This window comes from Diadema antillarum, unplaced genomic scaffold, assembly GCF_040938485.1.
Source record: "Diadema antillarum isolate AM-2024a unplaced genomic scaffold, OU_Dant_1.0 seq00001222_RagTag, whole genome shotgun sequence".
Lineage (NCBI taxonomy): Eukaryota > Metazoa > Echinodermata > Echinoidea > Diadematoida > Diadematidae > Diadema > Diadema antillarum.
In genome coordinates this window covers 112,761-131,265 of record NW_027272012.1, presented here as the reverse complement: position 1 = coordinate 131,265, position 18,505 = coordinate 112,761, and the positions used below count along the sequence as shown (strand labels likewise).

The following is an 18,505-nucleotide window of genomic DNA, read 5'->3' as shown; positions in this document are numbered from 1 at the left end:
AAGGTGATATACTTAAGTCACTACCCACTGGGTGAAGGTGAAGAGAGAGAAAAAAATCAGACAAAAGGGTGCAGCGGTGCATTGTGCATAAAATAAATGTGAAGTGTTTGTGTGGAGATGAATATTGTGGGTATGTGATAATGAATGCGTCTTTTATGGTCTTCTTGTGCAGGTGCTTTCAGTTTGGGACCTTTGTTTAATGATAGTGATGATAGCATACAGGTGGATAGCAACATGCTCTGATAATCAGACGTATAGTTTATTTAACATCATAATATAATAAGCTGTTTTTAATAGATTAATAAATCTACATTGTTTAGTGTTGGCAGGAAAAAAAAAACTCCAGACATCGGGGCCATGATGTTTTAAAGATTTCTGTGCTAAAACAATCATTCTTGGGTTTTCAGGGTGATAATCAGATGGACGTCGACTTTTAGATAGATATTGGAATTAGAGATAAGAAGATCATTGAACACCGAAGGAACTTGGTTGAATATGTATTTGTGCAAACAGTTTCTTTTCGGAAAGAGTATGAATATCACCAACTTTTGATAATTTTGATTGAGAGAACAATGGTTCAAAGGGAGAATCTTTGATAATAATGCAGTTTATAATCAACTGCACTACTCGTTTGGGTAAAAGTAGTATTGAGTTTGTTTTAGTTGAACCACAATTTCTGAAACAATATCTAAAACAAAAAAGTGACTAAACCTGTGGACCTACTACACACATGGACTATTAACAGAGGTCTTTCTTTGATCCGACCTGCATCGCCGCCACCTGATTATGTGCATCTTTATGAGTATAATAAAATTTAGATGTTTGGAAAATGACGACTGTGTAATCGTCATCGTCACTGACAAAAGAACCGTTCCCCTCATTTCGGTTTTATTTCGCTGAGGTGCCTTTTGAGACTATGAACTGCCTTTGGAAAATCGACAATGATGGGGAGGGAAACTCAAATCATGACAAATTTCGTGTTAAAAAATTAGTAATTACTGAAGTGGACGCTTGTGGACGCGCATGGATCAGCTTAATGGTAAGACATACGTACATGCCATAATTATATCGTCTACCATTACTGTCCATGTTTACTCTGAAACAATGTGCGAAAAATGGGAAAATGTTAGATTACAAATTACAACCAACCTGCCGACGCTTTTCACAGAAACAGGTGTTTGAATTGATAAACGAGCGATGTATGTCCATGTGTGGTAGATCTATGCTAAACCACCCTGTAATGTCATAAATACGAATTAAAACAGCAATCACGGTGATGAACCGGCCTAACATGAATGACCACTCCCCTCCCATAACGCCATTGTCGTATACTGGTTTAATATTGATGTTTTTTCTTATACAAAAGACTGCCATAACCATGGTTACCCGCATATACATTAAGTGTTCATATGGTCGCATTTATTTTGTCTTCTTTGAAACTCTCTGAGGACGTTTATCAGCAGTCATCGCAATATCCTTTTTCCATCTGGCTCACTCATATTTCTACCAAATTATTCTTGTGCGTTTTAGACATTAAACGTGAAGCCCATTTTTTGTCATCCTCATTAGTTTCGGAGCGGAATGGTGTGGTCGTGACCATGGATACCTGTAAGCACGTTGAATGATTATGCATAATTGGTAGTCCGATTGCATGGGATGAGTCTAGGGACCGAACAAGAGAACAAAATTCATTAGAATGATTTTATGCATGGAGTAGCAACTCTTCGTAATCAATCCATGCAAACACATGTTTTGGTTCTGCAGTATTTCAGTGGGATGTCTGGCATTCCTCCCCTTTGAAGCCATGATCGCCGCCGCTCTTACGTTTAGCTCCAAGACGAACTTTGCAGAAGAAGAAAACGCCAGATTTCATTGAGTTACAAGCTGCATTTCAACGCATCTTTTTTTAATGATATAATGGCAAGATTTTTTATGTAAACGTTTAGGAACGAATTTAAAGTTATTAACATGGTTTTTTTCTGTATTTTTCGTGACTGCACAAATAAAAATGATATGGACTTTACGTTCTATCTCTCTCAAAGAAAGAAAATTGTATTTCTTACTGATGCCAACTTATTTTGCGCATGTTAGTTTCCTAGCCTTTACAACTGTTATACACTAATTCATTGCTGCTAGTAATGTTAAAGGCATAATTAACCATTTGCAGATGAAACAAAAACCCAGCATTAGTGCTTTAAGATAGTTCTAAAATGTGAGTTAGGGATAGAAACAACCACTGTAAACATTTGAATCGGTAAAATCGATGTTAAGTATTGTTAAATATACAAAATGTGAACAATAGTTGTAATAAAAAATTTTCCAGACTAACCGTCTACAGTTACGGTTTATTGAGAAAAATACAGATATCTCCTTATGTTTTAGGCTTTATCACGAAAATTTTATAAGATAGGATGTTTTGTGGTACAACAGACCTACACATATGCATTAAATGTTATATCTTGAAAATTTTAAAATCACTGTTCCCAAAGGTAAACAGGACCTTTAAGGGTCAACTGAACGATGTAGTTTTTGTTTGTGTTTTTGTTATATTTTTAAAAATGTCACTGACGTGTAAAGGTGGGCTTAAATGTTTTTGGTGTGTTGTCGGAAGGGGGTTCTGATGGGGCAAAGGGTCGGATGAGAAGTTAAGATGAGATGATGATTATGATTATGATGACGGTAAGCTTGTAATGTTTGTATCATTTTTTGTCATTACCATTTTCTAAGTGATAATTATTGTACTGATACTGTGGAAGAATATTATATCACTGTTGTCATTGTAATGCAGTGATGTTATTGACATTTGATTGATTGATTGATATTCGGCAGTTTGTGTGTGATAAGATGTAGTATATTCAAGTGTTATTAATATTGTGGTAATGTAAACTTCAACAGTTTATAACTCTTATACTTGTTTTAACCCGCCATTCGTTTAATTTGAATGAAACGGTGGACCTGGTTTTTGTGTATGTTCTACTCGTATTGCCTTGAATTTGAATAAAGTCATGACGAAACAACTTTCTCCTTCTGCAACTCCTTGGATTTTAGTCATAAGGGCTCTTTCAGTGAGCTCTATGATCCACCTCCCTGGGAGTCAGTGGGTCATTCTCATTTTCTGGTTGCGAGATGGCGGCAGACTAACAATACCTTGAGAACTTTTTTCCCCAAGTTGTTCGAATCGACACAAACAAGAGAGTGTGTGCCGAGAATAGCGAAAGCCACAGAAATCGATGTGAGCCGCGTTAAAAATGAAGTAACACCTTATTAGTGTGTTTAGGTGTGTGCGTCAGTGTATAAAGCGACACGCACAGTGGTGAGTACATACACACACAGGCTATGGCGTACACAACAAGTGCGTGTGAGTTCCTACACTGTTATTTCTGAGGAAAGTTGTGGAGTCTACCGGACTTTTATTACCAATCTTTCTCGCTTATACTTTCGACTCACAATCGGTAAGTCTTTGTTAGGGACGATGTTTATGTTTCACTGATGCTTTCTTATGAATCTTCCAGACTGTCAAATTCTCATTCAGCACAATTCCTTTAGTGCAGTGGTCTAAATGTGTTACTTTTAGTTTTACGGGACACACACTGGATGGGCTATATGGACTTCGATGGGGCGCGCCCTGGGCGGGTGGGTGTGATACCACCGGCTGACAGGTTGGTTCTGCTGGCAGGAAAGTAGGCGCCGCAATGTTAAGCGCAGACTTCCATCCGCGCCTGTCCAGAGATTTTAATGGGAGCGAGAAGTATACAGCTTGTAATTCGCATTTTGCCTGAGTTTCGGTCTTCTTTCCGGCCACCTTCAGCTCCACATGGATTTTGCTACATCTCTGACTTGCAATAAACGGCAGTCTTTCTCTTTACTCTCTTCCCCACACAAACTCATTGGAAAAATACTTTTCTATTCATTTGTTCATTGAAAGTAACAACAGTCGGCCAATACCAAGACAAGTTGTAAAATTTAAAGTCATTAATCGAAATTTGCGAGTTGAATATGACACAGACATCTCAATGATAGTTAGTGCTACTAGTCGCAGACCAATAATATACTCTAGTTTTGCATTCTATCCCAGTAAGGCAGATTTCAGGACTAATTCATTATCGATTCATTAAATGTGTGAGTCAGAAAATTATGAAGAGACAAGAAAAGGATCCACATTTCATATTTATCGATGTTTTTGTATCGACGGTATATATGTGCACATTTAGGATTATTATACTTTTTCAGTAATATGAGGTGATATTGACAGTAAGATGTCTACCATTTGATACTGAAGAGCACTCTTGTATTCGAATAAAGGTTGTGAATTTAACTTTGTCAAAGATAGCACTTGAAGAAATGTCTTGGACAACATAAATTTTACAGGATTCAAGCAGTTAATATGAAATTGTTGATATAAAAATCAATGAAACATCAATGTCTGAGATGAGACTTTCTGAAATTGTATTACTGTAAATTGACTAGACTAGATCCAAGAAAGTTATTGCACCTTTTGAATTTAAACAGAAAATGAACTGAGGTTTTGATATAAATTTGTATATTCCACAGATGATTCTTCTATTAAGTTGTAGGCCTACTAGTAAAGTCCAAAATATTTCCAAAGGGTTTATTATCTAAAATTAACACAGTCTGCACCCTTAATGTGCTACTTTTCCAATAATGTCCCAGATGAAAACAATTCTGTACATCAGCTGATCATGAACAAGTGCTGTGTCTCTTGGTTTCTGAGGGTAACACATGGCAGGTTGTAGATGTTGTGATTGTGATTATTATGATAGTATTAAGTTCATCTTCCAATCAAGGCAAAAAAATTACAACTCAGAGCCATGTTGTGTAAAAGCTGAGATCAAGTTATTCATCTTCGTGATAGGCTGCATTTTATAGCCCTTTGAAGATTATAGAAGAAGAAGAAGAAGAAGTTGGGAAAATTAAACGAAAGTCTCTGAATACCTAGTACAACATGTACTCAAGGACTGGCTGCTACTAACCAAAGTTTAAGAAGTTTGCTTTTCGTTTGTGTTTGAATGCATCTTTTTATGCAACAGGGACCTGATCCCATAAAATGTGGATAGTGGGTAAGCCTTTAGTACCTTTGCATCAGGGTCCACATTATACTGTTCACCATTGATGTTTTCAAACTAATGAAAGAATTCCTGTACAAGTGTACAGGTAATGAAGAATGTAGATATGGACTTTCCCAAGTGACAGAGGGAAAAAGAAGTTTTGAATTGAAATAAAGGAATTTGATGTACCCTACCAACATACAATTTTGCCCAATTTCCTATTGGGCCCAATGATAAAATGCTTGCCCCAGGTATACTTGCATACATGCAGGGTCATTCTTTTATTTATTTGAATACCAACATTTCAAAAGCAAAATGTTGTTTTGCAGTTGGCTGAGTGTGGTGTGGTGTCCTGATTTCATCCTCATGTGTAGTCGGTGACTGGCCATAATTCAAAGCAAGACGAGTGTGAAGGAATGAGCACAAATGTAGCTCAGTGGGCAGAACACATTCATGACAATAATTAATGTGTGAATGCACAATATTTTTCAATAGGTCGACTGGGTATGTGTTGGTAATTACCATGCTTTCAAGACTTCACTCACTAACCCTGATATGACTTAGTTCTAAACTATGAGAGGAATTCATGAGTAAACTTACAGTAGACCTGCAAAGTTATGATTGTGTGAATTGTGGAATTCACATTGATGTTTGTCTTTAATGTCTACAGAGCTGTGTAAACAGAAAGGGATGATAGTGGGATGACAGCGCATCACAGATGCGAGCAGAGTCGGACCTGAGTGGAAAAGCGTGTCATGTCGTCATCCTCAGCTTCAGAGCGGAACGGTGTGGCCGTTCCCATGGATATGTACGGGGCAACCAGCGAGACTACTACACTGACCAATAAGGACTATCTGGTGAGTGTCCATGTGCATACATGGAAAGAAAAACAGTTGGACATTGCAACATGCATATATAGATATAATATATGTTTGATCGAGATGGCAGATAATTGCCAGTAAAATAGGATCCTGTTCATTTCCATTCATTCTTATTGATGTAAATACATTGTCTGAGAGAACATGGGAAGCATTGTACAGGTCTACTGGGATTTCAGAATTATACATCTTGTAGGGGCAGATTTACCACAAATATAGAGAGTTAGAGTTTGATCATGAACTTTCAAAGTTCAAATTTTGAGCAAAAAAAAAAAAGAAAAAGAAAAAAGAAGGAAGCTTTCCATGTGATTTACAAGTGTAAAAGCAACCAGTGTTATTTGTTTCATTTATTTTGCATTAAAACAAAATGTGTTTGAAACTTCCTTAAACCGTTTATGTGCCGATTGGCACAGCAAATCTCATAGCATTGTACTTGTAAACACTCTTTCCAAAATTTGTCATAAAGTTGACACCACAGTAAAGCTTGCAATTTCTTCTGTAACTTTCCTATAGATCTGCAATACATGTAAGCTGAATTTCTAGAGCGTAAAGCTTCAACTATGATCAGATACATGGCTTTGAAACACAGAATGTTTTCCAAATGTGTCCATGCATTGTGGACTCAGAATAATGCAACACAAAAATAGATCGAAGCATTTGCTGTAGAGTGGCATCTACAATTGTAGTGGACATTTTTTAGGTACAGTGTGCAGAGGTTTGCCATATCAGATAGAGAATGTACAGAGGTCTATGATTTACATCTAGAGTAGTTACACTGTAATACTATAGTGACAGCCCAGGGAAAGTGGGACCCTGTGGGAAGATCACCACCTGTTTTGGGGGCTGACAACAGGTTGAGTTACCCTCATATATGTGTGGATCAATATTTGCTGTCTCTAGCAGGAACAGGATACAGTCTGCTGTTATACAAAGCTTCTTACTCGGTTAAGTTCCATATTTTACAACCATGTGAAGATGGTAATGTAAGGACCATTCACGTTACCCATGTAGAATCATGACTGTTGCTCGGCAACTGTTATGCCTAAGAGCCATCATTAACATAGCCAGAAAAGGGGCAGTGCAGCCTTCAACTGTACAATTTAGTGAAACTTTTGGTGAAATTTTGCTTTGGCATTTTGAAATGAGAATTGCTCACCATGCACAGAAAAATTTGCAATGTTTCCTGTCATGTCCACTTGATTTGTGCTGGCATTCATTCTTGTAGTGTCCACACAGAAAATGTTCAGCCAGCCAGCTACAAGTATTGCAAATCATTAGATATTATACTAAAGTTGCCAATAGCAGACTGCCAAGCTAATTGCATCATTAATGCATGCATTGTGGTGGCAAAAATCTTCAGACTTTTCATTGCAGCACATGCAGTACTATGGAAAGCTCAAACATGGCAATGTTTAACTTTAATGTCTGAATATTTCCGAGCAAGCATGGACCTGCAAATGTTTGAAAAAAAAAATGTGTGCTATGTATGCAGTAGGTGCATGCAAGCCAGGCTACTACTAGTATTAGAGATTATTTGGTATAGTACAGTTTGGGTTGAGATGGGGATTTAGGTTTTGATATTTTGTGAGATAATTAGAGACTTTGAGTACTTTTATGAAATATTATAGAGCATACAATTCTTTGGAGAGGAATTTAAAAGTTTATTTAATAAAAATTGGGTTTTAATGGCTGATATCCAAAAACAAAGTTTTAGTCCCTATAAAACATGAGACCCACCTTTTATTAGGACAACTTTGTTTTGCTTTGCTTTTGGATATCTCAGCCATTTTAACACCAATTTTCATTTAAACATTTTATTCCTCTTGAAATTTTATGCTCATTGATATTTTGAATACAAGTGAATACAAGTGGTTTCTAATTATCTCATAAAAAGGTTAAAACTGAATCCCCATCTCAACCAAAACTGTACCATCCCTGTAATCTTTAATAGCTTGGGTCCAGTTTGAACATGAAGTGCATCAAATGAAATCATCTGTCAATCATAACAGATTGTCCCAGATCACTAAATGTCAGAACAACTCATAAAATTTCCTCAGTCACACAGCTTCTACTGTAGTATACAACAGTTAATACCGTGGCTTGTGAAGCTATTTCCCCCTCCATTGTAGCATGATCAGGTTATACTGTCCCTACAGTGTATGTCCTATTTGTATCATCGATGTCCGTTGGAATAATTGTGATTACAAACAATACTGATTATTACCTAGGTATATATATGAGGTAGTTTTGCAGGGCAATTGTAGTTGGTATTTTGAGCAGTCGTCGAGGTCAGCGGGCAATATTAGTGCGTATCACCCTCCATCCGGGTCTTGCCATTCACTTTAGATGTAAACATTCCAGTCAATCACAGATAGGCGGCATTCACAAATCTGGGACACACGCATCACAGAAGAACGCCAATAAATCAACTCATACAAGGTTGACTACTTCCAGCAGCACTACGCGTCAAACAATGACGAGTACTTTGTGCATTTATGCTCAATAACTGCACTGTGACCATTGTATTACAACTCTCCAAATTGAAACAGAAGCAAAAACAAAGTGTAAGTTATATACGTTCAGATGTTTGAAGTTTGCCTGTTACAACTACATTTATCTTGGAAGTTGGAGTTGAATGATGTACATTAATGAACAATTTTGCAATTATTTGACACGTTGGTGATGATCTACAGGTATTCAATGTGGCTTGATCTATATCATAGTGTATAGCCGTAATCACATATTTTCCTAATTTACCTAGGGGATAGGTAATAATCATGATATTGACTGGCCTTGAGGGAGATACCAGAAAAAATATTGCCCGCACTGAAAGAATATTGCCCTCGTCTTCGACTTGGGCAATATTCTTTCAGTTTGGGCAATATTTTCTGGTATCTCCCACAAGGCCAGTCAATATATAAATGTCATGTCCTTTGGATTTCAGGCCTTGTGCAGATTTCTTCAAGACCTTTATACAGGTGTAGCATTCCCTGAATCACAACATGTTTATATTTGAATAGCATTGGAAAAATTAATTGCGAGGAAGAACTTAAATGATTCTTGCTTTTCATCATAGCCATTCATCCATAATTAATGGCATTTAATCAATGTAGGTTTTTATTCACTCTGCATGCTTCCTGGTTGCTAAATGTGTACACTATGTATTTGATCCCCGTAAGATTTTGCATCACAAAAAGCATAAAAAAGTCACCGAAGGACTTTTCAGTAAAGGTCACAGTCTGGACTGTTGAAATCCTCAGCCTTCAAATACAGTACAACTCGTCAAAGTTGAATGCTCCTCTTCTACGTGCACTGACAGAAATTATGAAAAGCAAACATGTAGAAAATTTTGCAGCTATTGAAACAACAACAAAAACACCTGTCTTTGTGGGTCTCTCCCACTGGGCCAATTCACCCATTTTTATGTGTGGAACACTAATGAATAATTGTCACAATAAATGTTCTTACTAACAAGGCAATATTTGATTACTCTCTTCACTTAGAAAATGCATGATATGTGAAACAAAGTACTCTTGTGTAACATGCTAGCTTACAGGTGCTTTGCAGAAATTGAGTAAGTTAAATGCCAATTTGGCATTCTAATTGCTACTTAGTAAAGATGTGATTGACAAAAGTTATATTGGAATGCATTTTCCCCTAGACAAAGCATACAATATGTAGCTTGCATTGTTACTCATATGAGTATAAAAACAAAAGACATTGCAGGGTAACACACAAGCTATGCTCTATCTAGGGGAAGGTGCATTTTATCTCTTTACCAGTGATTGACTGATGATGTTGTTGACAGAATTATGGTTTGGAGGCTTTTTATTGTTGGCATATAAATCCAAACATACATCTGGTAGAACATGTTATTTGAAGAAAAATGGTTAAAAAAGTATATTAAGATCAAATCTGTATATGATGCATATTTTGATAGATATTCTTTTGACCACATACAGCCTGTAAGTGGTGATTAGGGTACATTTTGACTAATTAGTCAAAACAGGTCAAAAAAAATATAAGTTCAAATCTGTATACATATGACACATATAAAATGATATTCTTTTTACCACATAAATAGTGATTATGGTATATTATGATTAATGAGTCAATACAGGCCAACATGGATAAATTGTATTTCATAGGTTTCCATAAATGTTTTTTATTTAAACAAATTGATAAAGATCCCTTCAAAGTATGATTTGGTTTGCCACCTGTTTGGCAGTGAGCAATGAATGAGTGCAAATCAGTGTCAGTTGACCGGCAATATTGTTTTTTAGGATCCTGACAGACCTCTTCTTGACACAGCTGTATGTCTAGAAGAGGAGATTTCATTTTTAAGCAATAAATCATTTATTCAACAGTGGTGATTTGTACAATTTGTCATGTACAACCCACCTGTGATACATGAGATGTCTATCATTCATGGAGACTTATGGACCCTACAAATGTACATAATTTGCAAACTTGTAGACTTACATGTGTAGTCCAAGAATGGGAGAACGAGTGAAGTCTTGGTCTGATTTAAACAAGGGAAAAGCAAAGCAAATAAATGAACAGCAACCACAACGATTTTGCAGTCTCTCATATGGTAGCTGCCATGATATATCATTTTAACCTGGTGGCATTTACTTTACACTTGATTAATCATGATGGGCTTGGCTGGGGGGGGGGGGGGGGGATGTGTATCACATGCAGTTGGTTGTTAATTTTGACCAAACCATTCCGTTCCGGTAGCTTTACAATTGCGTGCAGCTGTGCAGTTCCAGCTAGATACACAGCATTCAACCATTCTCGGATACTTGGCTGTTGTTCAGAGGTCGTTTGACTCCATACATATACTGTGAAATTGTATGCTATTCATAATACAATAAATGTGTATGATCATCCCTGTCCAAAATCAAGTGCCCATGATCGTTCTGGTGATTTGCAACCCACATTGCTGTTCAGCCAATGAGTGAATGTGATTTTCACCTTTTTGTTACATATTCTTATTGTAATTATTTGTGGTTTTTGCGTGATCTGTTGCATGAATGTATAATTTCAGTCATTCGTGTGATTATCATAATTATACAAAGTGAATACTTAAATCATAAAGATTTTTTTAAGTGTCCCGTAGATACATTGATTGTATTTGTTTGCACTAATTGCAGCTTTTTTGTTGTTGTTGATGTTATCTGCAGTATTGTGCAGTATTCCATTCCTACCAACCCAAAGAGACCATGTACATCCCCCTATTAGATATGATTTTGCAAGGGTTAAAGAATAATGTTTTTATTTTACACTGCAGAAATAAAACAAAATATGAAATATCTCACCTTCTAGGAAGTAAAGTATAGAGGCTAAGAATTAAATACAAAGAGACTAAGAATGCAATGAAATGGAAGAGTCAGCCCTCTTCAGCTAATGGTTTGGCAGATAACAGATCTCCAGACCAAATAATTTCCTGAACTCACTTTTCTCACATTGCTGTAAAGAAGCAGAATGCAATGTTCTGGTCTGCACTCTGTGACAGCACTTTTGCATGCAAGTGTACTTAACCCGTTGAGGACGAGTATACTCGGGGAAGCGTCTGTGGGAAATGAGTGTTGTAGCAAAATCAAATCATCCTCAGCGGGTTAATATCCACTTTTGATTTGTCTATATAGATGTTAGATCCCATTTTATATGGAAGCTCATATATTGCATATATATGAAATGAAGACATTTGTCAGTTACTAAAAGTTGCTTTGACATTTTATTTCTTTGTTTTGACAAGCATTTTATGAAAACTTTCAGAATGGTGCAAATTCTCAATTTCTCTTGTTTGGTACATGTTTTATCAAATTTGCAAAAGACATCACCAAAGCGGTGTTAAACACAAGGTATTGTACATAGAAATTTCGTGAGTATTGGAAATTCTGATAGGCATGCATGCTGAGATATGTATTCATTTTTTTTTCAGTCATACACAATGTTTTTGTGTTTTTTTTTAAGATTGGCATGCAAAGTTAGCTTTTGTTCTCAAATCCTTGCATGAATTTACTATTCTGTGTAAGGAGAGATTTCCTGAAAAAGGGCCAATATTGAAGTTGCACAAAATTGGCCTTCCTCCTTTCAAATCAGCCAAGATGTGTACATGTTGCCAGATAAAAACTCAGTTCTCCCCACATCAGGTTCTATTAAAAAGCACTGATGACGTTGATAAAGAGCTACTGTACGTATTAAAACCACTCTATATCTGCTCTAGGTAAGTATCACAAATCCACCCTCCAGATCTCTCTGATGTTGGTTGTACATGACAGCAATAGAAGTTCAACTCTCTCCACATATGTACAGTATGAGGTTTAATAACCTCATAATAATCTCAATTTCAGGGCCAGAATCAGCATTTATGTGTGGGATTAGAGCAAAATATACATGTAGATATGCCATGATGCATCCCGACTCGCCTTGATACAAACAGTTATGTTTCAAAATGCTGATTCCTTGATGCACAAGTTTGTGCATTTACGGTCAGTGTTTTGCTCTTATCGCATGAACAGGGGAAGCGTAAATGCCAAACAGAAGTTTATGATTCATCTCAATGCTTTTCAGGTTCACAATGAGTAGACATGTATGCTGAACAGTTCGCTACAATATGGGTTTTTAAAAAGGACTTCCACAATACGCAGCGCATTTTTGTGGTATCAGGTATTATCAGCTCTTTCTTGAGCTTGAAAATATTTAGCTTAAAATGTACAGTAACCCCATGAATGCCGTTTTGAATCAGCCTGTTTGAAAGCTTTTCAAAACGCTGATTCTGCCTTCAGCATTTATAATGCACCCTTGATTTGCCCCCCAAAAGAACCCCGAGTATGTATTTAGAGGGCCTCTCATCTGCTTGTGTGATAGTGGAAAATTTAGTCAACTTTGTAGTATACATCAATGTACTAAACTGTAAAGTGAGAATCACAGTGTGTGAAGGCCAGAAGAAAAAGCGCGCCCTTCCAACTGCTGGTCTTTCATTCCTGATGTGATTTTGTGCACTAAAGCATCAGTGAATGAGTTATGAAAGATCTACCTGTATTACCGATAGTCGAGTACTCAGACATGCTTTTTCATGATTTAATGCCTCTACTGGTACAGCAATACAGTGTATTGTGCCTTACAGTCTCTTTGCTTCTTGGTCTTGTTTCAGGCTGTTAGACATTTCAAAAAATCATAAAAGGGGACAGAACAGTCCTTGAAAGATTTTATACAATTTGCAGCTGACTTTAATACTACTTCAAAATTGTATTGTAGTCATATATACAATTAAGTACAATGTATGATTACAATATAACACAGTATAAACACAAATAATTACAAGATAACATAGGTATATAGTCATAGCTGCTTTGAAAATAAGAGTGGAATTGCACCTTATCAGAGGTTAATACCAGGGGAAAAGACTGTCTTCAGTCTGAAAAGAAGACTAGGTGTAATTACTACATAGATCTTTAACCAACAATGCCAACATCAAATAATTTATAATATGCATACTTTTATGGATAATGCATCCTGGTGTTGGTAAAGTGCAATTCTATCCCATGTGTGAGTTGATTTCAGTGTATGCCTTTTTAATAAGATTATTATAATTTTTACTTTTGAACATTGCTATTCTTGTCTGATTTCCAAACTTGACATGGTTTCATTAAACCTTGTCAGATCAGTCTGTCATCAGAAAAACATTTTTCAAGTTTAACATATGTATCTGAATATAATCACAAGTAATTAAAAGAATTTTACTGACTGTCAATGCACAGCAATATTAGGAATCCCCCTCTGAATTCACTCTCTCCTTTCCAAAATTCAGCCCCGCCCCCCCCCCCCTTGCAGTTTCGTGCAGAACATGTGTTTTCAAGGCACTCTGGTGATGCCAGTGTAGGATGCTTCACTTCACAAATATGATTGGGGGCAAAGCGGCGCCCAAAGGATGCTCTGCTGATGGAGCGTAACTGTTCCTATTTACACATCACTTTCACTGCCAGATGACACAACCATATGTCAGCATTTCTAATGTTCGTCTTGCTAGGAGTGACATTTGGTAAAAGGTGTTTAAAGTGTTTGGCATCATGGAGAAATTAGCGGACATACATTCTTTTGTAGCATTTTGTTTGTACCTTATGTTGCAGAAGCACATATAAATTGCATACAAAATTTGTAGAAAAAAATCTTTTTATTAGAGTTACATTTTTAATGAGTATTTTGTTCTCTTTCAGAAAATGTTAAGAAATGTGTCATGCATCATGAACAGAATTCTTAAAAAAGAATCAGGTTTTTTTTGTAATAAAATGAATGGAGGGCCACTGGCAGCTATGACATCACAGTCCCATGACCATTTTCAACTCGCCTTGTATACCGAAGCCCATGTTTGATAACATTCCGACATTCAAATGCCATTCCTTCTCTTGTAGACCCCTATTCTGATTTAATCCAAAACTATCAATGATTAAATCAAAGTAATTTGTCTTTGGTGGCATTCTCCATAGAAGTTTATAAAATAACCCATTCCAATATAGCTTGAAAGGACAGCTGTACTCCAAGTTGTTATGAACATTTTGATAAAAAGGCAATATCTAATCCATGCGTGCAAGGTATGCAGGCTTCTTACTAACAGATGTCCTTCTGTCTGTAGACAGGCTAAAGACAATAGAAGGCATTATTGTTGAAGTTTTCTGTTATTGTTCACTCTGTGCTAACTGCTTCGTAAAAGTGAGTTTGAGTGGCAGTATAGTTTTTGTCTACAGACAAAAACATCAGTTAAAACTTTTGAGGACTTTTTAAACACCCTTTAAAAAGTGCTTACCAGTGCCAGGGTCCATCTATGAAAGGGATTGTATAGTTTTGGTTGAGACCTACTTCAGGTTTTTTAAATTTTAGGGTGAGATATTTAAACAAGAAACCTCTCATTTTATGTGAAAGAGCATGTAATTCCAAAACTTCACGATATCTACTCAGGTGCTGATGATTTCAGATTATTAGAAAAAGGAGGAAGCTTTTTCATACTTAAGTCAATTATGTTTTGAAAAAAATGCATTGTGTGGCATTAGGGGATATACATGTAGTTGGATCTTTGTAACATTGAAGTTTGACTTGCATTGTCAACTTTGTTGTTATCATTTTTGTGTGTTTGTTTTTTTCCTTTGCATAGCAAAATAATGCTTCAGACACCGTATTGTTCACCCAGCAAAACACCAATGATCATCCCGGTACCTTCTTCAACGATGGCAAGAGAAAGATTGGTAAGAAACTAGTCTGACATTAAGTCAATTTTTCTGAACTATATTCTAATACTCTGCCCACTAATTAGAATATGAATCTGCCCAGTCAATTCTTTTCTCAGACTGGAAAGAAGGCTATCATTCCTTGGTGTAATTACCAGGTACTATATTTTGACACTTTCATTCAGTATAACTATATCATGACAAGTGCAGTATCTTAAAGGGATTGTATAGTTTTGGTTGAGACCTAATTTCAGGTTTCTAACATTTTTTGGTGAGATAATGAGAAACCTCTTATGAAATATGAAAGAGCATGTAATTCTTTGAGGAATTCAACATTCATTTAATGAAAATTGGTTTGGAAATGGCTGATATATCCAAAAAGAGCGATTTTAATAAAGTGTGGGACCCACACTTTATTACGATCGCTTTGTTTTACTTTGTTTTTGGATGTTTCAGTCATTCCAAACCTGAGTTTCATCAAATAAACTTTGAATTCCTCTTAAAATGGTGTGCTCTGTACTACAATGTGTGTACGTTGTATATCATAAGTGTTTTCTTGGTATCTCGCAAAAAGTTAAAAGCCAAATTCTCATCTCCACCAATACTGTATCATCCCTTTAATAAATAGGGCCTATTGTCTGCCTCTAGGCAAAGTAGAAAATAAAAATTATGTTGACACTTAATCAAACTTCTTAGTCCACTGTTTTCTTAACAAAAGTGATTCATTTTTAGTTCGTAATTGTTTGGAAATAGATTAAATGATCAAAAATGATTTTATTGATTTGAAGTATCATATTTCTGAGCATGATAATAGTGTTGATCATGCAGACTGCTCACATGCATTCTAACAATATTAGCTGACATTTTGTGTTAGTGTCAGTGTATTCTGGAAGAACCGATTTACCTGCTGGACTATCATTAAATTCTATTTGGGCATTCGTCATTGGGACTGCTTTAGTTGCTTATTTGAAAGTGCAAAAGGGTGATTCACTCCAGTGACACATGTAAACAGAGGATACAACTCCACAAACATTGTCTTTGTGAACATAAAGGATTAGTGAGTAGATCTGGGACCATTCTTCACCAAGTCAGTACCCAATTTCTGTGGCCCTGTTGGATATTTCATTTCCTCATTTGAAATATGATTGGCAATATGAGCCATTGTAATGGTAAAGACAGTTGTAGAAATGGCAGAAGAAATACAGTTTAAAGTTATGAAAATAGAATCAGTATTAAAAGAGGAGTGATAGTAGTGGTAATGGTGATGATAATCACAGTAATATTGATGATGATTGTGAAGGTGATGATTTGTCTTTTCCTGCCATAGCTGCAACATCTACTGCAGCTGTGGCAGTGTTACAGATCTATGCCAATGTTTCCAATGGAATTATGATGTCAGATTCTAATATTAACAGCATTGCTGATGATGACGACTAATAATAGTAGCAGCAGCGATGTTGTCAGCAAAATTATGATTTTGTTCACACTCATTAGTGATGTTACTGGTATTAGCTCACTAATGATTATTTTGTCATAATTACAACTGTATCAAATTATCATTACAATTTCTAGTTGATTGTCTATAATCTTTAGATTGTCAAATCTTTGCAGATTCTTGCTGTTTGAAGCAGTGCAAGAGTGCTGAAAGATGTTGCACATCATAGAGAAACCCACACTTTTTGTGCACCATACAAAGGAAGGTGTCATCACTTTCGGCCTCCACACTTTTTTTTATTCCAGCTGGAAGTACATTAGTGGTACTGAATAGAAATAGATAGAGATTTTGAAGTGTGATCGCGGTAAGGCGATGTTTTTTCCACTGACAACCATTTTTTTTTTTTTTTGTGATTGTCAGCTGAAGAAACTCGGAAATGGGAGGGGAGATAGTATATGAGCTGTTTTTTTTTTGCCTGTCAGCTGAAGAAATCTGGAAATGAGAGGGGAGAGATGAGCTGAGGACCTTTTGTGTTTTATTTTGTTTTGTTTTGTTTTTTGCTTGTCAGCTGAAGAAATCTGGAAATGGGAGGGGAGATGATGAACAGAGATATTTGGCAAGGCATGATAGTGCAATGGAGCTCAGATGTGTCCATCAAATATGAGTAATGTGTGGTATAACTGCACTTGAATACCTAATTAATGCCTTTTGATATCATGGATGCACTGATCGAGAAGATGCGAAGTACAGTACATGCCAACTTTCCCACGAACAAATTCTGATGTCGCTCTGTTTTACCAGATTTTGTGGTCGTTTACGAGGAGGAGAAACTGAGCGAGAAGCAGCTGCAGAAGAAGGAGAAGGAGCGCAGCGAGCGGCGGGCCAGCAACCTGCCGCCCACCGAGGAGGACGCCCAGGAGCAGCAGCACAAGGCATGGCGCAAGAAGTTCATGGAGGCCATCCAGCGGGCCGGGGTGCAGATCGAGGAGGACGTGGTGCAGACGGAGAAGAAGTTCATCACCTACTACAAGCTGCACGCCCCCTGGGACACCCTAGCCTTCTTCGCTGAGGAGCTGGGTCTCAAGGCACCCCTGCAGGTGGGTTGGTTGGGCAATCCAACCTTTACTGTACTTCTCATTGCCAATGTGGCATGTATGTGTGTGTGTGGGGGGGGGGGGGGGGTGAAGGTGTGATTATGGTAACAGGTATTAATGGACTACCACTTTATAAGAGGATATTTTGTGTGTGTGTGTGTGTGTGAGTACACATACTTTTTTCATGCTCTGCCAAGTAAGACGAATTTCGCCCGTTTTTAATTCCGCAAAATCAAGACATTACACAGTGGTACATAAACCAACAGAAATATTTGCGTGCATTTATTTTCACGCTGGTTCATGCAAATAGTGTACATCACATGCATTGTAGGCCTATGTGACAAATGAAAACAAAAACCACACACCCCCCCCCCCCACAAAAAAAAAAATTAAAGTATTTATCTCTAAGTGGTTCCCACAGAACAAACAGAAAGTGTTGTGAAAATAAGTGGGTGATGGAAGTGTCTGTTTTCACAATAATGATAAAGTTAACCCTTTCACAATCACCAGCTCAAAAAGCCATTGGACATTGCATCTTGAAACAGGATTGTTGATAGTGATAGAAGGGTTAAAGGTACAACTTGTACACAGACATGGGATTCAACATGATGCTGTTTGGTGCCGCGATGATTGCTACTATCTTCACACAAAGATTGATAGATGGATGTATGGAATGCTAGTTAACACTTGTACATGTAAATATCACTTATTCTATGTTATGAACAAATGTGAGAAACAACAGAAAAAAAATTCAGATTCTCTCACTGTAAAGTCAATGAAATCTGTACCATTCTCTGATTTG

At 36.8% G+C, this 18,505-nt stretch overlaps 1 protein-coding gene across 1 annotated transcript in view; it reads left to right on the top strand.

Annotated features, from left to right (window-relative positions):
• The first annotated feature begins 3,328 nt into the window (after positions 1-3,328).
• The window catches only part of LOC139744963 (anoctamin-7-like), a 50,531-nt gene continuing 35,354 nt past the window's right edge, over positions 3,329-18,505 (top strand). The window contains exons 1-4 of the mRNA XM_071655373.1: positions 3,329-3,452; positions 5,737-5,923; positions 15,102-15,192; positions 17,411-17,706. Of these exons, the coding sequence (XP_071511474.1) occupies positions 5,822-5,923; positions 15,102-15,192; positions 17,411-17,706 (489 nt within the window). The 5' untranslated portion in view covers positions 3,329-3,452; positions 5,737-5,821. The remainder of the gene's footprint in view (positions 3,453-5,736; positions 5,924-15,101; positions 15,193-17,410; positions 17,707-18,505) is intronic.